The 21,939-nt window shown below is 35.6% G+C and overlaps 1 protein-coding gene across 1 annotated transcript; it reads right to left on the minus strand.

Moving 5' to 3' along the window:
- Window positions 1-478: 478 nt before the first annotated feature.
- Window positions 479-15,545, minus strand: LOC130091573 (sodium- and chloride-dependent transporter XTRP3-like; the record flags this gene model as incomplete). The annotated part of the gene is made up of 11 exons (XM_056259517.1): window positions 479-682; window positions 2,071-2,236; window positions 3,878-4,037; window positions 4,738-4,942; window positions 5,516-5,678; window positions 8,766-9,007; window positions 9,093-9,203; window positions 10,417-10,644; window positions 11,641-11,732; window positions 11,817-11,957; window positions 15,200-15,545. Coding segments are annotated over 11 exons (2,028 nt in total), but the record flags the coding sequence as incomplete, so codon positions are not given.
- Between the last annotated feature and the right edge of the window lie 6,394 nt (window positions 15,546-21,939).

Raw genomic sequence — 21,939 nt, forward strand, 5'->3', positions numbered from 1 at the left:
ACATCTCTCTCTCACTCTCTCTATATAATATATATATCATAAATCAAGAGCAGAAAATAATGAAATACAGGGGAAAACGTTCATTTGTTCATTAGGCATACAAAATATTATGATTTGACATGTACAAAATTTAAATTACTACTAAAGTAATACAAGAACTGCTGTAAAAAGTTATTTACACATAGTTTTACACAATTTCATACTGCATTTACTGTAGTTCACAGTCCAGACATTCAGTGTTTGTAAATGTATCCGCTGGTCATATAATGTGTTGCTGTAAGAAAAAAAAAAGTCCTTTTCATGAATCAGATTTTCATATTTTCTGTAGGAAATGTAAATGTGAAAATGTTTTAGTCCTAATAGCTAACTGTATTTGTACAACCAACCAAAAGCTGAAAGTGTTCATGACACGTGAATGCAAGCATCAGTCAGATATAGAAATATATCGTTTCTCCAGCTCACAAAGTAGAAATGGTCCCAAACACGTCTGTTTCCCGAGAGTCTGAGTTTAGATGTCGGAGGACTCGGTGTTGAGTGTTTGCTGAGGGACAGGGGTTCCTCGCTGCTTCCTCCGACAGAAGGCGTAGAGAGCCGAGAGCGGGACACAGCTGACCGAAGACACCAGCAGAAGAACGATGAAGACCTGACCGTACAGCGGATACTCCTTCACCACTGACTTACCCTGAGGAGGAGGAGGAGGAGGAAGGAAACAAAGAAACACTGCTATCAGCTGAACATTCCTTAGCTTTGAACCTAGAATTGTTTGGTTATAAGACCATTTATTTTCATTTTACATTTTTATGATTTAACTAACTTGTAGTGAGAGTTTATTGTAAGCTAAATTTTCATTTTACATTTTTATGATTTCATTTATTTGGGTGCCACTTGACAATAATGTAAACTCATTTGTTAACATTAGTTGATTTATTAACTAACATGAACTAACCATGACCGATACATTTGTTACTGTATTTGTTTATCTTTGTTAATGTTAGTTAATAAAATACAGCTGTTCATTGTTTGTTCAGTGCACAAATGCGTTAACAAATACATCTTTTGATTTTAATAATGTATTAGTAAATGTTTAGTAAAAGATTAATAAATGCTGTAGTGCAGTTCATTATTAGTTCATGTTAACTAAAGTAGTTCACTAATGAAATCTTACTGTAAAGTGTTATTTATTATTAGTAAGGGTTTTATTTAGATTTTTTTTATTTTAGAATTATTTAAATTTTTATACGTAATTTTTAGTAAGTGTTTTTATTTTTAAATGATTTATTTTTATATGACATTTTTATAATTTAAGTACATTTTAGTAAGTGTTTTGATTGTTTTCATTATTTATTTTCATTTTACATTTCCATGATTTAATTCATTTCTACTAAGCGTTTTAGGTAACACTTTACAATAAGTTTTCATTAGTGAACTACTTTAACATAACCTAATCATGAACTGCACTTTTACAACATTTATTAATCTTTGTTAATGTTATTTTCAATATTTACTAATACATTATAAAAATCAAATGTTGTATTTGTTAACATTCATAAATGCACTGTGAACTAACATGAACAAACAATGAACAGCTGGATTTTTATTAATAACATCAACAAAGATAATAAATACAGTAACAAATGTATTTCTCATTGTTAGTTCATGTTAGTTAATACTGTACATTAACTAATATTAACAAATGAAACGTTATTGTAAAGTGTTACCGTGTTTTATTTTTGATTGTTTTTATTTATTTGTTTATTTTAAAATTAATTTTACAATTTTATAATTTATGTAATTTTTACTAAATGGTTTATTTTAATTGTTTTTATTGTTTTCATGATTTCGTTCATTTTTATCATTTATTTTGATTGTAAAAAAAAAAAAAAAATTCATTTTACATTTTCATGGTGTAATCCATTTTTAGTCTGTGGTTTATTTTGATATTTCTTTCGATTTTATATTTGTATTGTTTAATGTGTCATTTGCACGATTTAATTCCATGTGAGTTTGTCATCCACTCCTCAATGCCCTGGAGGTTCCTCCGGCAGAAGCCCAGTTTGACTCGTGACGTACCAGATCTTTGTCCCAGGCCTGGTATGTCGGTGTCCCGCCCTGGATGTAGTTGATGATGTAGAAGATGAAGAGGCTGATGAGGAGCACGGGACTGATCACGGCCCACATCAGCTTCCAGTACCAGTTCGGCCGATGCCCCAACATGTCCTCGATGTCTTTTTCAAACCTGTGGAAGATCAACAACAAAAAATCAGAATCAACGTCAAAATCATCAGACACAAGAAAATCTGTGCAATGCATGCTTTATTTAAACTTAATAATTGTTTCCTTTTTTAGTTTTACAAAGTCCAAAGAAGAAAAAATAACGAAACATACAAAGGTTAGCATAGGCACTATTTTATTTATCCCATATATTGCATTCATGTATGTTTGGGTTTCAGTCAAACTCATCAGCCCAAACTATATTAAGGGTTAAATATAGTATTTGAAATCGCATAAATCATACAAAACAAAAATATTTATTTGGCCACTTAGGTGATATGGGCACATTTTTTATTTGGTCTGAATAAATTAATAAAAAATTACTTTCTTCCAATTCTTCATTTTAATATTAACTGATGTAATTTTTTGGTCTTTTATCAACCATTTCCCCCAGTATGATGAAATTGGTCAGCATCTTAATAAAGAGGTCACAGCTTTTCCCACATTTTGTACAATTTCGTGCCATTCATATTTAGTTGGAGGATCTTCCTGTCCTAGTGATTGCATTTACTGGCTGCAAGTATTATTTTAAAAAATGATCTGTCTTTCCTGGTTATTTTTGTAGAAGAAATGGGGATTATAAAAACCTTATTATGCTTTTCCATACAAATATCCTCCAACAGTTATTATATTATTCACGATGCAGGGTTTGATGCAAGAATTCAATTCACAAGTGTCAATTTTCAATTTAGGAATCCCAGCTAGCAAAAATATGTTATAAGAACATTTTTCTAACATTCCTATAAAGTTATAAAAACGTGATTTCTGAATGCTCTCTGAAAGTTATTTAAGAAATATAAATTTTTTAAATGTTTTTAAAAGGCTTTTTATTGGTTATGCGAATGTAAACGGAACATTCCATTTCACAAATGTTTGTTACTTTTGAATGTTCTCTGAAATTCCAAAACGAGTAACATTAAACAAAAACATTAGAACGTCCAACTAAATGTTTCAGGTTTTGTTCCATTAATGATGTATAAATAATGTTTTTGTGCTGAACATTATTAACGACCCGATAACTTGGCACGAATGTTTTATAAACGTTACGTTTGTTCAAAACTTTGAGAGTACTTCAGCTAAAGTTCTGAGAATGTTCCCTGTTGGCTGGGATGACAAGAGACATTTACTGAATTGCTTAAATTCAACACTTTAAAAACTTCTCAGGTGTTTTGTTTGTTTTCCATCAAGCATTCTCACTTCAGTTCAGGCATTTCCTAAATGAACATGTATGTATGAAAAACAACCATAACAAGCATTATTTTAATCCTCAAAGAGCTGTGCAGAGCTTATGAACACATTTACAGATGATTATGTGACGTACAGTGAAGAATTACGAGAAACAGTAAGTTATGAGTTTAAATGCTGCAGACTTTAGTCCTGACGATTATAAAAGACAATGCTTTTTAATCATAAAAAATGTAAAATATTAATTTTGACATTCTGAGGTTGAAAGGATTCGTAAAGAAAACTGCTTTTACAGACCATTAAGAAAAACACAAGAAAGTGAAATGCTTTGTAAGAGTTTTGCACCCTACTTTGTGCTTTTAAAGTGAATTCAGCCCTCATCATTGGAGCCTGTAAAGTAAAGAGTCATTGAATTTCTCACCTTCTCAATCCATAGACGTAACACACACTGATGACTTCAATGAGGACGATGAAGAGCAGAGAAAACGTCGCGGCGTATTCATTGAAGATGGTGAACCAGTAGTTGCCCGAACGGCTGGTGAAGCCGAAACCCAGAAGTAAACAGAGAAGACACACCAGACCTGGCAGAAACCAGAGGAAAACTACAGTCAGTAACCAGACTAGACCTGAGAGAAGCGCTCATGAAACACATATACTGCTGAACACACGATTTCACTTAGGATTTAGAAAAAAGCAGAAATATAAAGAGCATCTGTGTTATAATACCCAGTGTTAAATCAACACTGATCAGAGCGCATATGGTTACACTCTACAGAGTGTTAAAGTAACACTGAAGCAGTGTTAAAGTTAATGAGATAATGAAGTGATTATAATTGAGTGTTGATTGAGCATTAGTGATGAACACCTACTGTTAACAAGCAGAATCACTGAAGGAAAGAGAAACACAAGAACTACAACTGACTTCCAGTCACAGCCTTAAATTAAATCAGATGAAGATAAAAAGAAGACATAAAATCTCTGAAGATCTCAGCAGAGGAGGATTGAACAACTCCACAAACAGCATTAACAGCTTCACTTATTACTAACCAGATTGACTTTATTTCTGTCAGACATCTACAGAAGGTCTTATTGAGAATTAACAGAGGTTTAGATGTTGATGTTTTAAAATCACCATTAAAAAATCACCATTATGGTGAACAGTGTTGCACATAAAAAAAAAAAAAAAGATTACTGACCAGTAAAGGCAAGTTTAGTGCCCGTTCATGCTGGGTTCTGCTGGTCAAGCTGCAGTGATAAACACACCAGCATTAACCTTCTTACCGTTGATGGTCTCGTTGCTGAGTGTGCGTGACAGAAACTTGAGGTCTCCCAGTGGAGTGATGATGGCCGTGACGTTTCCCAGCATGCTCCCCATCCCTAACAGCAGCAGCATGATGAAGTACAGCACAGACCACAGCTGAGACAGAGGCATGTTCTTAATGGCCTCACTGTACACTATAAACGCCAGACCGGTGCCCTCCACCGCCTACACACACACACACACACACACATTTATAATAAATGTTTCTTGAGCAGCAACTCATCATATTAGAATGATTCCTGAAGGATCATGTGACACTGAAGACGAAGAGAGTAATGATGCTGAAAATTCAAAGAGACTTGAAAAATGTTAATGTTTCCAAACTTTTGACAGGTACTGTATTTACACAAATATTGCTACACAGCGATTTTTACACCAAGTGATCCAAGACTGACCAGTTTACCATAGTAAGCTTATAAGTCATTGTTTTTTTTTGTACCTGTATTGCTTGTACGGTCTGTTTCTGATACATTGTATAACTTTAATGGGTTTTTTTTTGCTCTGAAAAATATTAATACAAATATATTTTACCATCCATATTGCCATTTTTTTGTATATTTTGGAATATATTTAAAAAATAAATAAATACAATTAAATAAAATAAAAATAAATAAAATTAAATAAAAATAAATAGATATACAATATTCCGACGGTTAATTGTTCAGTCATTGATCACTGTCGCTGTGTAGGAATGTGGACAGTGATCTTATGGTGTGGGTGATAAACTGGTGAGTTTACCGTGTCTAGTTCCGCCTCTAGACTGCAGTCTTCGATCTTTGAAGCGATGGCCGCAAACCTCTCAGGATGAGTGTAGTTCAAATGACTGATCCAAGAGCTGACGTTCTCAACGCTGATGGTGTCCTCAGACAGATCGAATGTGTTGAGCAGTAACAGCCTCATCCTGGATCAACATTAACAGCACAGAACACGCTTTCTGAAAACTGATCTGAAGAGCTTCCTTGGGAAATTACAAGAGTTTCATCTGCATTGGTTATTGGGCAAATAACACGCATACATTGATGCTGTACTTTTTTTTGGATGTTAATATACTTTCTTGTATCGCAATTTGATGTTTAAGACTCCCAGATGTCTTTCCGTGCTCACGGCCAAAGGAGTATACTTTGAAACTTTTTACTTTTTTACTTTTGTCTGACAATATTTTGATTCCCCAAATTAAAACAAGCAAGTTTACAGGGATATTCAGATGCCTGTTCACATACACTCACCTAAAGGATTATTAGGAACACCTGTTCAATTTCTCATTAATGCAATTATCTAATCAACCAATCACATGGCAGTTGCTTCAATGCATTTAGGGGTGTGGTCCTGGTCAAGACAATCTCCTGAACTCCAAACTGAATGTCAGAATGGGAAAGAAAGGTGATTTAAGCAATTTTGAGTGTGGCATGATTGTTGGTGCCAGACGGGCCGGTCTGAGTATTTCACAATCTGCTCAGTTACTGGGATTTTCACGCACAACCATTTCTAGGGTTTACAAAGCATGGTGTGAAAAGGGAAAAACATCCAGTATGCGGCAGTCCTGTGGGCGAAAATGCCTTGTTGATGCTAGAGGTCAGAGGAGAATGGGCCGACTGATTCAAGCTGATAGAAGAGCAACTTAAAATAACTTGAAATAACCACTCGTTACAACCGAGGTATGCAGCAAAGCATTTGTGAAGCCACAACACGCACAACCTTGAGGCGGATGAGCTACAACAGCAGAAGACCCCACCGGGTACCACTCATCTCCACTACAAATAGGAAAAAGAGGCTACAATTTGCAAGAGCTCACCAAAATTGGACAGTTGAAGACTGGAAAAATGTTTCCTGGTCTGATGAGTCTCGATTTCTGTTGAGACATTCAGATGGTAGAGTCAGGAAGTTGGCGTAAACAGAATAAAAACATGGATCCATCATGCCTTGTTACCACTGTGCAGGCTGGTGGTGGTGGTGTAATGGTGTGGGGGATGTTTTCTTGGCACACTTTAGGCCCCTTAGTGCCAATTGGGCATCGTTTAAATGCCACGGCCTACCTGAGCATTGTTTCTGACCATGTCCATCCCTTTATGGCCACCATGTACCCATCCTCTGATGGCTACTTCCAGCAGGATAATGCACCATGTCACAAAGCTCGAATCATTTCAAATTGGTTTCTTGAACATGACAATGAGTTCACAGTACTAAAATGGCCCCCACAGTCACCAGATCTCAACCCAATAGAGCATCTTTGGGATGTGGTGGAACGGGAGCTTCGTGCCCTGGATGTGCATCCCACAAATCTCCATCAACTGCAAGATGCTATCCTATCAATATGGGCCAACATTTCTAAAGAATGCTTTCAGCACCTTATTGAATCAATGCCACGTAGAATTAAGGCAGTTCTGAAGGCGAAAGGGGGTCAAACACAGTATTAGTATGGTGTTCCTAATAATCCTTTAGGTGAGTGTACAAACATCATATTCAGAATAAGGCTGCAACCTGAATTTCAACAGAATTTCGTGTGCATGTACACACAAACAAACCTATACCAAAATGTATTTAAAATACATTAATTTCATACTAAGTATAACCTATTTCAAACCCATTAACATATTTACTGACATATCGCTTGAGACTTGAAAGTAATACATATTACTTTATTTGGACTAGGCTACTTCTTTATTGCACAATGCACATTTCTTAATATTAAGCTTAAAATGTGTTTAATATCACTATTAATAATGATAGTATGATCACTGTAAATATCTTTAAATGCAAGATATTTAAAGTGTACCTTAAGTATTTTTTACTTATATTTTAGTTCTATAATGTTTTTTATTTAATATTTTGTATTTTTAGGGGATTTTATGGTACTAAATTATATTTTCGCTGTATTTATAATCCATTTATTCACTTTTTGATAACAGACCTGAAAATTTAATTTCCAACTTTTACTGTCGTAAATTTTGAATGCTTTAGAGCACAGACTTAAGTTTGATCTCTTTTCAAAGATGACACTTGGCAGATTATTGCTGAAGGGAAAAAAGTTTACAAATTTTTTTTACAGAATTTTACGTTTATTGTTAAGGAAAATGTGCAAAAAATATTATTTTAATTTTTTTTATGAAATATATAATTTCAAAAACATGTTTTACTCTAAAACTGTGAGAAATCAAAGCCATAAAAAAATCAAAGCCATAAATCGAAACAAGTTGTGCTCAAAATATGAGCCTGATATCTAAAAAAATTAGCTTTCAGTAAGATTTTACTTGGCCGCAGTATCAAAAGTGTTCACTAGGTGAAATTTGACCGCAAAGAGTACAAGTGTGACTATTTTTTTTTCAGGACCATTTAACCTGTTCGAATCATGTCCAAGATTTTTTTGTGTGTGTTCACACAGCAAGTTTCGTACCATTCCAATGAAGAAATAAAAATAAAAAAAGTAAAAAAAATTTACGCATACAAAATGAGTTGTTCCGATTGGGCAGACTTTAAGTAGGCTATATCAATTTACCAAAAGTACAATTGCAGGGTATTTATATTAAGTTCATAAATATGTGAATGTATTTGTAGTGTACTTAGCATCAAATAAATGTATTTTAAATAAATTCCAATGGAATAGTGTCCAATGACAGATGAAGGAGTGTTTTAGGAAACCTATTTGAAAACCATCAGTATTTTGTTTTTAAAGAACATCACATGTTCTTCTCTTTCTTCAGTGAATAATTGATGGATGATACTCTGATTAGTTTTCATATAATGTCCAAAGCATTCTGAACGACGTCATCTGAAACAAACATTTATTAAAAATAACCTTAGATAAGAGATCATAAAATGAACAAACTGACAACATTCAGTTTAATGTTTGATGGAATAAAATAATGAGAAAACGATCATTCATTCTGCACATCACAGGACCCAAGAGGTTTGTGAATCTCTTGATAAGATCACAGATTGACTAAACCGGATGTTTAAACTCATATACGTTAGAACATCGCTGGCGTCTCACCTTTCCAAACAGCTTTCGTAGTTGAAGGTGGCTTTAAAGCCGTAGATGGCGAAGGTCACGATGCTGGCGAACACAGACGTGCCGCAGTTAATGAGTGACACGACCACGGCCTGCCTCTCGAAGTTATTGTTGTGGTGGTTGTAACTGGCAAAAGCGATCAAAGAGCCGAAGCCCAAACCCAGAGAGAAGAAGATCTGAGTGGCAGCGTTGATCCATGTTTGAGGGTTTGCCAACTGCTCCAGCTAAACACACATGTGTTTAATGCACACTCAACTACACAACACAACACTCAGAAACCAATGAAGAAGCAACCAATGACTTTCTTACCTTGGGTGTGAACAAGTACTTCACTCCGTTCCAGGCCCCGTGAAGAGTGACTCCACGGATCAGATAGATGATCAGAACCACATATGGAAACGTAGCTGTAAAATACACGACCTGTGGAGGAAAGTCAAAGGTACAATGGGTTGGAAAATTAAATTAGTAAAATAGCTGTATTTTAAAATTTTCCGGTGATCAAAGCTGAATTTTCAGCATCATTACTCCAGTCTTCAGAGTCACATGATCCTTCAGAAATCATTCTAATATGCTGAGTTGGTGCTAAAGAAACATTTCTTATTATTATCAATGTTAAACACAGTTGTGCTGCTTCATATTTTTGTGGAAACTGATTTTTTTTAGGATTCTTTGATGAATAGAAAGTTCAAAAGAACAGCATTTATTATCAATATAACTTTTTTGTAATATTTTTTAATTTAATAAATGTCTTTACTGACTTTTTTGATCAATTTAATGTGCCTTTGATAAATAAAAGGATAATTTATTTATTTTTCTTCTTCTTCTTTTAAATCTTACTTACCCCAAACTTTTGAATGGCAGTGCATCATAATTAAAAAAAGTAAATAACTAAAATAAGCAGCTAAAACTGTTTTAATAAGAAATGATCTTAGAATAATTTCTGAAGGAAATATGCTTCGTAATGATGCTGAAAATTCAGCTTTGATCACAGGAATAAACTACATGTCAAAATATATTACAAAAGAAATTAAATTGTAATAATATTTCACAGTTTTACTGTGTTTTTGATCAAATAAATGTATAAAAAAAAACTTAACGTTTCAAAAGATTTGACCGGTATATATATATATATATATACCATCATATACTGTATACTGTATACCATCATACACTTCATAAAAACAAAGTGTGTGTGTGTGTGTCACTTCCTAAACATCACTATAAAGCTGCTTTGAAACAGTCCATATTGTTGAAAGTGCTATATAAATGAAGGTGACTTTGACTGTGACTGTGTGTGTGTGACTGTGTGTGTGTGTGTGTGTGTGTGTGTGTGTGTGTGTGTGTGTGTGTGTGTGTGTGCGTGTGTGTGTGTGTGTGTGTGTGTGTGTGTGTGTGTGTGTGTGTGTGTGTGTGCGTGTGTGTGTGTGTGCGTGTGTGTGAGTTTATGAAGTGAAGGCCGACACTTAAACTATAAAAACAAGCCTTTCAAATATTTCACAAGATCATAATTAGTCAATTAAAAAACATATGGATTAATTTCAATGTTTGATGTTAAGGATGTTTCTGTTTACTTCTGTACAACAGACGGTTTTGGTGTTAGTCACCAGTTGAGAATCAGACGGTTTAGTCTCACCATTCCGGTAGATTTGACCCCTCGGACGATGAACAGGTAGACTATGATCCAGGCCAGCAGGAGACACAGCGCCTGGCCCATGTGAATGCCTCCGTTCTCATCGATGGAGGACGAGATGTTCAGCGTCTCGCGGTAGAAGAAGTACTGTGTGGGTGAAGCCACCTCACACTCCTCCAGATACCCCGTCCGGTTACTGTTGACGGGACACTCGGCCCAGGGCAGCACTGACTGCAGACGCATTAACACACAAGACATGTATGATCCACAGATCCAGGACAATTACTTCCTAAACTACAACATCATACTCATTATATCAAGTTGTTCCACTTGAGTCGAGCAAATCTTTTCAGAAATTAAATACGAGCTACTAAGAAAAAGTTCTCATTTTAGTTTAACTCTTCAACACTGAATAGATTTTAAGATTTTAGATTATGTAGTCATTTTCTGCATGAGTAACAAAGTTTAGTTTGGTTTACACATCAAAAAGTGATTTTCTGGTACAAATATTCTTTACTTAAGATGCAAAATAACAGGCTTGTTTTGATAAAAGTTCAGTTTAAAATGAGAAAAAATATCTGCCAGTGGTTTTTAGAAAAATCGACTTATTTTAGAGGAAGTTTCTTTTTTCTGAGCCTATTGACTGATTTTTTTTAATTTAGTTTTAAACATAAACATTGAGTTAACTTAATATTTTCCTTGTTTTAAGCATAAACAATCACTTAATTTTAATACATTTCTCCCAAAACGCATGTTATTTTGCATCTCACATAAATGTATCTTGTAAGATTCTACTGGAAAACAAGACAAAAACACTGAGGAAGAAAATCACTATTTGCAGTGTAGAGAATTAAATCTCATATCAGTTGCAAAATTGTCAATATATTTTCAAATGGCTACCTTCATTTTATGCAGATCCTATTCGCTATTAGTAAATTATACTTAGCAAATACACAAACATATTCATGTGTAACATATTTTGATGGATTTGATGATGCTTTTAGCTGTCAATCCACATTTAGTCCACAAAGTCCACATTTAGTCCACGTCCACAAAAGTATAATCCACATTTTACAGTGAATAATCCATTCTCTGCAGAATTAGCATAAAGTGTTGGTTTGGACCATCGGCCTTCCTCATCTCTTTCTATCAGCATTGGGACAATTGATAAGCACATATGAAACATTATTCATAGAAACATCTACATGTATTTTTCAGTAAACTAACCTGAAATGAATGGAAGAGATACCAGAAGCTCCATGCGTTGATGACGTTGTAGTACAGACACAAGTACATGGAGGTCACAACACTGGCAATGCCTGAACAATGCATACACACATGAGGATGATATCTGATCATTTTATGGCATTAAATGTCTGGTAAATGAAGCACGGGACACTGACCCAGTCCACCCAGATACGGGCTGATGGCGGTCCACGCTCCGATGCTCCCCAGACGCATCTTCTGCCCGATGGCCAGCTCCATGCAGAACAGAGGAATCCCCTCCAGCACCAGCATCAGCAGATACGGGATCAGAAACCCACCTGGAGGAACACAGCACACATAACAAGAGGTCACTTTAAAGTCAGCCTAAAACGGAAGTTGCGATCGCCTTTCCTTCCCTATTGTGACGTATATTTAAGTCAAGTGGCTTTTGGAACAAGAAAAAATTATATTGGGGAATTGAATGGATGGTTGTGGCTTGCTATTTGTGGATCTCATGTGATTGACAGGTTGCCCCGCCCTCACGCAAGCAATCACATCACCAGAGAAGAGATGTTGCTGCAAGAGGGAGGGAAAGTTATTTTGATTAGAGATTACGAGGATACATGCAAAAACATTGAAATATGACAATATTTCATAAAAAAAAAAGAACTTTAATTTCATGGTGTGTGAGAGAGAGAAAGAGAGATTGCGTTGAGCAATCTCAGATGTACAAGTGTGTGTGTGCGTGTGTGTGTGTGTGTGTGTGTGAGAGAGAGAGAGAGAGAGAGAGAGAGAGAGAGAGAGAGAGAGAGAGAGAGAGAGAGAGAGAGAGAGAGAGAGAGAGAGAGAGAGAGACCAGTAGCCTTAGAGATTACTATCTCTGTTTATCAACACCTATTTCATCATTGTGTGGCTTCATGATGAAGGACTAAAACTTATCTATCTAAAACTAAAACCATAAAAAAATTGAAAAAATCAACAAATAAAACAAAAAACAAATAAAAAATCAGTTGAAATGAAAATCAACATTACCTGAAATAAAATAAAATGTATAAAAAAAACTTTAAACACATTTTATTTCAGCTAGTTGCCAAGGCAACATTTCTAATTTTCATTTAAGTTAAGTTAAAGTTTTAAAATAACTAAATTTAAAATGAAAAAAAAAAATATATATATATATATATATATATATTAGGAAAAACTTTAATAGCATATTAGTGATATAAAAATAACACTGCATGTGATTTCATGCATTTTTTACCAGAGAATTTCAATGACTTTTTCAGCCATTTGTAATTCACTTTTACAAATCAGTTTATAGAGATTTAAGGAGCACATGTCAGGAATTTATAGATTAAAAAGTTGGTTGTTATTCATGAAATCACCATTTTGAAATTACTTTCATAATATGAAATTTGAAATAATTTAAAAATATGCAAATTCTAGATGCATATGAAGAACATTTCATTCACTGAAAATCATGTTAGGTACATTCCATGTTATTTGTACAGTGTAAATGTGAGCACTTTGGAGGTTGAGCACTCTAACTCTCTCTAATCCTCACAGGAAAACAGGATTACTCTGGATAATGAGGGAATTTAGGAATATTTGACAGCATCATGGAAATCAGCAGTGACTGACTGCGCATAACATACCTTCCTTTACGTGTGTACTTTGATCGCATTGCTAAACGGTAAACAAAAGATTTGTGAATTGTTATTCAGGAGATGCTCCTCAAAGATGCACTGAATGCATAACCAGAGACGTTTAGCAGACGAATGAAACGGAGGAGAAATGCTAATCAGTTTCTGCCAGATGAATCCAGAAGAGCCTCAGCTGAAGGAAAGCAGGAATCTCAGTTTGACTTTCCGCTCCACACAGAACTCCAACAACACTAACTTAACAACTGATATGTGCTGAGAATCTGGATGAGATGCTCAATGAGGTTCACGGACGATAAAACTCGAGAACACTGACTTTCTGCACAAATGAGTGCACTTGAAGAGACAGTAAACTAGAGAGAAATAGATCTAATATATAAACACTTACTTCACTAATCTAACACTTATCTTACTGCAATTTCATTCAAAGAAAATTTTAAAATCGAAAAGACCTGCATGATCTCGCTCTCTCTTTCTCTCTCTCTCTCACACACACATACACACTCTTGTACATCTAAGATTGCTCAACGTAATCTCTCTCTCTATTTCTCTCTCACACACACACACACACACACACACACACACACACACACACACACACACACACACACACACACACACACACACACACACACACACACACACACACACACTCTCTTGTACATCTGAGATTGCTGCAGTGCAATCTCTCTCTCTCTCTTTCTCTCAATCTCTCTCTCTCTCTCACACACACACACACACACACACACACTCTTGTACATTGAGATTGCTGCAATCTCTCTCTTTCTCGGTCTATCTCTCTCTCTCTTTTTCTCTCTCTCTCTCTCTATTTCTCTCTCACACACACACACACACACACACACACACACACACACACACACACACACACACACACACACACACACACACACACACACACACACACACACACACACACACTCTCTTGTACATCTGAGATTGCTGCAGTGCAATCTCTCTCTCTCTCTCTTTCTCTCAATCTCTCTCACACACACACTATTGTACATTGAGATTGCTGCAATCTCTCTCTTTCTCGGTCTCTCTCTCTTTTTCTCTCTCTCTCACACACACACACACTCTTGTACATCTGAGATTGCTGCAATCTCTCTCTCTCTCTCTCTCTCTCTCTCTCTCACACACACACACACACACACTAAGATGAGAAAAATCAAAGCAATTGCTATTAATTAATAATAGTATAATAATAATTGTTTAAAATGAGAAAAAAGTGTAAAAAAGTAAATATTGGCAATTTTTTACTATAATGAAGTATTTCTACCTGATCTGCGTGTGAAAAAAAAACTTTTATTAATGTAATATATTCATTTGGATTTAGTCCTATTAAACACAAATGAGCTCATTTAGACTTTGCCACATGAAGTCTTTTTTGTTCATTACATTAAAGGCATAAGATGACTGACATCATGTTTTATCATACATCATGTCATCTTGTATGCATTGCAGTTAATATGGACCAAAATAACATCTTCATTTCATGTCCAAATGTTCAGACCTTTATGAAGAAGTTTTTGAAAGGATTAAACTTTTATTGAAGAGCCATGCTTGTTTTCCCACACGATGCGCATCATCATGGAGGATCAAGAGAATGACTACAGTGTAAAATACATATATAATTATCCAGAAAAAAACTCTTTATACATACAGATAAACTTTATTTAATTTACTTTTTTTTTTTTTTTAACAAAGTATGAGTTGTTTTGATATTTCTAAGATTTAGAAAGCAAACAAAATCTATTAATTTGTTGAGAATTTTTTGGAAAGAAATATCAAATTGCACATATTTTGTTTTGTTCTGTTGTTGTTATCAATGTCTCTGTCAAGAACTAAACAATCTACACCGCAAGCACGAGGAGAACAAGTCAAACTCATCATCATCTCACCTCCTCCATGCATTTGGCAGAGATACGGAAAACGCCAGACATTCCCAAGTCCCACTGCATAAGACACACATGCCAGGACAAACTGCATAGGACTGTCCCAGGACGGACGGGCTTCCAAGCTCATGATGATGATAATTTCCTTCAACACTGTCAACTCGCACAGGAGGAGATCAGTCACACACTGCACTCTGCAAACACACAAATCCCCAGAGAACGACGGAGTCTGGGAATATTTCAAAGTCCAGTGGGCAAATGTGAAGTTAGACTCGGAGTGTAAAGTGGGAGTTTTCTGATGAAGCAGGAGGGAGGGACGGAAACTTTCACTGGCTGAGTTTATTTGCGTAATTCAGGTGAATGTTTGATCATAGTGTGTCATCTCCTCGAACATTCATTATAGTCTTTTTATTGCAGACTTTGTAAAAGAGCTGTGAAGACAATAATGAATCAAGGCTTTGAAGGGGTTTTAGTCCATGCCTGTCTGCCGCTTCAATCTATATTTGATGTCCTACAAGTGTTTATCCAGTTAAAGTGTAAAATCTTGCTCTTCTTGAACACTTTTGACTTGCATAAATATTTATGACATCATCCTGAACAACTTTTGTCCAATCAAATGCTCTGAAGAATGAGAATATCCCTCCCCTATAAAACCGCCTGCAAATGATGTCCGAGCGGCTGATCACGATAGATTTTTTTTTAAAATTGTGTCTTGGGCTTGTTGGTCACACACTGTTTTTACTCAATATAGTGAAGTTTCAGCTATATAAAGTATTTAAAGTGTAAAGTTTAATTGTGTATTAAGAAATATCATTGTTTTAGTGGACTCGATTAAAATAAGTTCAGAGCACTCATATTGTTTTTATAAACTTAATTGAATTGAGGCAATCGGTTTCCTCAAATGAAATGAGTTAGCTTAACTTGTTGGGTTTTACAGTGAGACGTTTTGCATTGTAAGATAATGCGTCAAGTTTAAAACAGCTCCGAAAAAAAGTTCCATTCTGCAGTCTGTTCTATTCATAAAAATGTCAAATTAAAATAAATAAATATTCTTAAATAAAACACTTACACTTTGCAAAAATGCATTCTGGATTCTGTTCCATTTTTTGTAAAAAAAAAAAAAAAAAAAAAAAAAAAAAAATCTAAATTAAAATAAATAATTTTAAATAAAAACAAATCAAAGTAAAACATTTAACTGTGCAAAAATGCATTCTGTTCCATAAAACAATCATCCATGTGTCATGACCTCAGGATGACAAAGGTCATACACACCTCAAACTTCATTTACCTTTAACCACAGACTGAGAATGCAAACGCTTCTGGGAAACATCTTTAGGCTATTAGCTGGCTGTCCTTTAATAATCAACTAATTTACAATAGTTGTGTACGTCATGTAGAGCTATATTGTGCTCAGCATTTGACGTTTTGTATGTTCACAGGTGTGTGACCTTGATTACATTAGGAAATAAGAAAAAACTCAAGCCTGTTTTACACAATCAGCGTACACAGTGAACATTATAAATATGATATGAATATGCATCACTAATATGCACCGCAGACATGAGATGTATGAATCAGGCATTCATTTTTAAATGCCTCTTTAAACATGCTTGACTTCTGTGGATGCAGTATCGTGCAAAACCAAATGATAACATATCAGGGATGCCCACACTGGGGCTTCAGAGTTGATGAGAAGCTAATAATTAATTAAAATGAAAAAATTATTTAAAAATAAAAGCCAATCAAGATATTAAATAGTATTAAAAAGATGGAATATTTTATGTATAACTGCATGTCATGTGGCCACATTAACCATCGAAAAAGCAAAAGTAAATATTTTAGCTCAAAGAGGCTCGCAAATACTCACATACATACTTGCCATTATTTAACTAAAACCAAAATACATAAATACATTTTAATAAGAATAATAAAAACTATAATAGTAGGCCTGGCCTACATGAAGCATTCTAAAAAAGTGTCTGATAACTGGGGGGTTACTGAGATAAAGTGAGTAGTATTTGCCTCGTCAAATCGGGAACAGACAAAAAAGGGAAACATTTCCCCAATGCAATGGAAGAGTTTAGTGACAGGTGCGTCCCATCTGCGGACGTCTCATAACGCACAATGTGACCGAAGCTTTCCTCTATTGGAGGATCGCTGCAGGCGACACAGCTGTAAAACTCTGCGAACTTGTTTTTCCTCATGCATCCCACTGGTAGGACACCCAAACGCATGCATTTGCTCCAGGAGTGACCCAGGATTGTTTGATATCTCAGCAGCTTCACTGCTCGAGCCGCTCTGTCCCGCAGTGATGACGCACGCGATCATTGTTCTGGAACTGGAACAGAACGTGAAGCCGCTCAGCGGGACGCGCACAAACACACAAATCTCTGCACTAAACGGGTACAGGGGCCTGTTTCAATAAGGAGGTTCAACCAACTCTGAGTTAAAACTTGAACTCTGAGTTGATTTACCCTGCGATGGGAAACTCTGAGTTTTGGGTTTCAGAACAGCTGAATTGAGTTAGTTTGATCGACTATGAGTAGGTTGACTCTGAGTATAAGTTACCTCTCTTTCAGAAACGGGCTTGACTTACTCTGCTTTCTTGGGTTTGACATACCTCACATTCTGAAACAGAAAACCCAGAGTTTCCCCTCATTTCAGGGTTAACATACTCAGAGTTTTCACTTAACCTTCTTTCTGAAACAGGCCCCAGGAAAGGCCCGGCTCACATGAGATGAAAGGTGGGCCGGGCGGGCGGGGGGGTTGGGGAGGCGGATTGGGGGGGTTGGGGAGGGGGGTGAGAGGGTGTTCTTTAATGCTTAAGTCTCACATGTCTATTGATATAGGCCTAGTTTTAATATCTGTTTGTTTGTTATTGTTGTGTTTGTTTGTATTTTCTTCATTTTCAATATTTTTTTGTATATATTTTGCAACTATTTAGTAACTTTATATATATATAGATAGATACAAATGTTTAATATGTTTATTTTTACATTCTCTCTTTTTGCATTTGTAATGTTTTTATACCCCTTAACAGATCTTGTATCAATTAAGTAGCCTAACTTTAGATTTGATAAAAAGGGGCAGGTCTTTTAAAATATACAACTATTTACATCACTATACCATTTACAACATCAGCTTTTTGCTCATTTTAGAAAACTGTTACAAACTAAAAATGTTAATTTTATCTGAAATGCTGTTTTTCTTAAGAATTATTCTCACGTCTGTTAATATGGTATAACATTACAGATTTTTGACCATTGTTATTTTTTTTACATGTATATTTAGAATCTTTTTTATAATATTTTCCTTTTTACCACACAACAGATCTTGTATCAGTTTAGTAACTTTAGATTTGAGGAAAACAGGTCTTGAAAAAGATCTACTTATATCACTATAATATTTTACAGTATTAGCTTTTTTTGCTTTATTTATTTTTTATAGCTTTATTGCTTCATAATTCATCACCTCCGTTTTCCTCAAAGGCAGCGAAGTGAATGAGCTAAGTCTGTCTCGGAGGGGGTTGGGAAGAAAACAGAAAATAACATCTGGAGCAAAATTGAATATCGCACCAATTTTGTGATTGGCTGTTATGTGGTGAGGGCAGGGTGGGCCAAGCTTCTGATTCACACTCACCCGGGTTATGCGAAGTGGAAGTGACTTTAAAGGGGTCATATAATGCCATTTTTGTACAAGCTAATATGATTCTTTAGGGTCTAAATTAAAAGTTTGTAATATACTTTAATTAAAAATTCTCATTAGTATTGTAAGAAAACACTTATTTTACCTGGTCAAAAACAGCTCTGTTTTCAGCACGCCGGTTCAGTGCATATGCCTTTAAATGATAATGAGCTTTGCTCACCCCGCCTCTCTGTTCTGTGCGTACATCGTTTGTAACACAATACACAATAACCATAACGCGTTGTTCATTATAAACGTGGGATTATGAATTATATTGAGAACGTCGTACATAGAAAACCAGCTTTATACTGACCCTCGTTTATAAAGCAGTCTGGTGTGAGAAATGATTGGCGTAAACATGAGAGCATTGACGTTGCTTGTGGGGAATATTCCCTTCGAAAACAAACTCAGCCACTGCGTCTTCAGCGGTTCGGATTTAGGAACATTAAAATGACTGCTGTGTTCGTTATTACACCCAAGAACAGAACACCACAATCGCCTAGACCAGGGATGGGCAACTTCGGTCCTGGAGGGCCACTGTCCTACAGAGTTTAGCTCCAACCCTGAAAAAAAATCACCTGCCTCTAACTTTCTAGTGATCCTGAAGACCTTGATTAGCTTGTTCAGGTGTGTTTGATTAGGGTTGAAGCTAAACTCTGCAGGACAGTGGCCCTCCAGGACCGAAGTTGCCCATCCCTGGCCTAGACGCCATTCTGCTCATAGACAGTGCTCCAGCATATCAACAATGACCGCGCCGGTCCGCGCAGACTATGATTGACAGCTCCCACGAGCGAGGGCGGGTCTGTGTTGAAACGATGCTGTCAATCAACACTCGCGGGAGGGGCTTCCGAGCGTGTGACGTCACACGGTCGAACGGCTTGATTTGAGACAGGGGAAAACATATAAGGAGATTAAAACAAAAACACTGGATGGATTTTTATCATTTTATGATGGTTGTGTACAGGCACTGCCAACACACATTTCAGTACAATCAACTTGTAAAAGTGCATGTATCATTATATGACCCCTTTAAAGAACTGGCAAACATTCTTCCGGTAACGTAACAAAACATTAATTTAAAATGATAGCACAAAAAAAAACGGTATTTATAGCCAACATCGTTCATGGAATTTATTTTTTTCCCCTCTGAAACGTTTTAGTTTAATGTGTTTTAGTTTAATGTGTTTCAGTGGGAAACTAAACTGTGGAAACCGTCACCCCCAAACAAAATCAAATCTTTCAGAGACTTGATGCCAGAACATCTTGTCAAACCGAGAGACTAGTTCGTCCTCTGTGCTCCGTGTATAAACCAAAACTGTTAATAGAACTCTAAAGAAAACAATTAAAGCTCTGTAAATAAGACTAGTTAAAAGCCACCCATTGCAATTAAAAACTGACCAAATTTCGTTTATATATAACTTCAAGTCTAACACTTCCATCTACTGGTATTGCATCTAAATTGCATTGCATCAGTTTATGTGCAAATCCTATATGGGGAGGCTGCAGACCTGGAACAGGTGTTCTAACGATTCATGCTACCCATCGAGATTTGCTACTTACTGGTTATGCGCATGTGCAGACTCAGTTTTTTTTTAACAAAAGGTACATTTTCATGTGTTATAAAGTAATTTCCCTTTTAAAAATGCCAACTACCATATTAATATTTGTACGGTCAGTCAGCTGAACAAGAATAGCTGAAAGTTTCAGTTACTAAGGAAAGGTGTGCTTTAACAAGTCAAAGATGAATATTTGATGATAATTTTTACTTTTCACACCGTTTTAAAAATAAAAACAGTAGTCTACAGTATACAGTAGCTACTCATAACTTAGAATTGTGTTATAATTGTATTTCATTTAATATTAATCGACATTCTGTGATCGATTCGCGCTACGGTAGCATTTTTCGACAAGGCAGCACAAATCGTCAGAACACCGGCAGATATACGCCCCTGGCAGTTTTACGCCCCGGCAGTTTTAGGACCCTGTTGTTCCTGATGCGTCCAGTAGAGGGATATACTGCGAAATAACATCATTAAATCGACGCTTACACATTAATAACCCGTCCATAGACTTGACAATTTTGTGTTTTTTGTTAATTTAAATATAAACGTTACAGTGTAGATCTCCACAGATTAAATTTTCTGTAGATATTCAGTTGGGCTTCACTCTCTTCACTCAACCTACAGAAGACTATTTGTTTTTGTGAATTGAAAAATAAAAAATACACATAGTTGGATCAACTATGTGTTATGACAGGTGATGCTATGACCTACTGCAGTTATAGGCCAATTCACCGTAGGTTTTTATATACAGGAGACTGAGTGAAATATGTTTTTGTTAATTTATATAAAGTCACATTTAGATATTAACTATATTTAGCCCATTAGACATGGAGTACCGTGTAATAATATGGATCCTCGATGAAATATCTGCTGTACTATTCTATTGGTCATCATACAGCTACAAAACAGTGTCCTACACAGCATTTTATGAAGACAAACACAATGTATCCCTTTTCTAAAATTCCATGGGCCATTTAGAAGATATAGACAATATTGTTGTTCACAAAAAAATATTTATTAACACCATTTATGAATTATGATGACTCCCCTATGGTTTGCCACTCTTCTTTAACTGTTTTTTTTTCTTTAACTGCTCCTGCTCACTCACTGATGAAACATTAAAAAATGAAACATTAAAAAAGTTAAAAAGGACATCCATGGTGAATTTGACCTTGTCCCTGTGTGTGTGTGTGTGTGTGTGTGTGTATTTCCTTAAGTAGCTAAAGCAAATACACCTTTATGAGATCCAAGTTAAAGAGAAAGGTAAAGACAGAGTATGATAAAACCCACATTAAGTGCACATACCCTACATTTGAGTCCAGATCAGTAAGCTATTTTAAGAAAAAATGTATATTAAGATATAAATGAGATAATTAGATCATCTCATTTATAAGAAACAACTCAAACCAGAATCTACATTCAAACCATATGGGGAAAGTTTTTAATGTGTTTTAACGTATTTGAGTGAGTGTGCAGTTTAACTCTTTACTTAGAGAGAGA

Source organism: Rhinichthys klamathensis, unplaced genomic scaffold (genome assembly GCF_029890125.1).
Source record: "Rhinichthys klamathensis goyatoka isolate OS25496 unplaced genomic scaffold, OSU_Roscu_1.1 h1tg000168l_1, whole genome shotgun sequence".
In the NCBI taxonomy this organism is placed as follows: domain Eukaryota; kingdom Metazoa; phylum Chordata; class Actinopteri; order Cypriniformes; family Leuciscidae; genus Rhinichthys; species Rhinichthys klamathensis.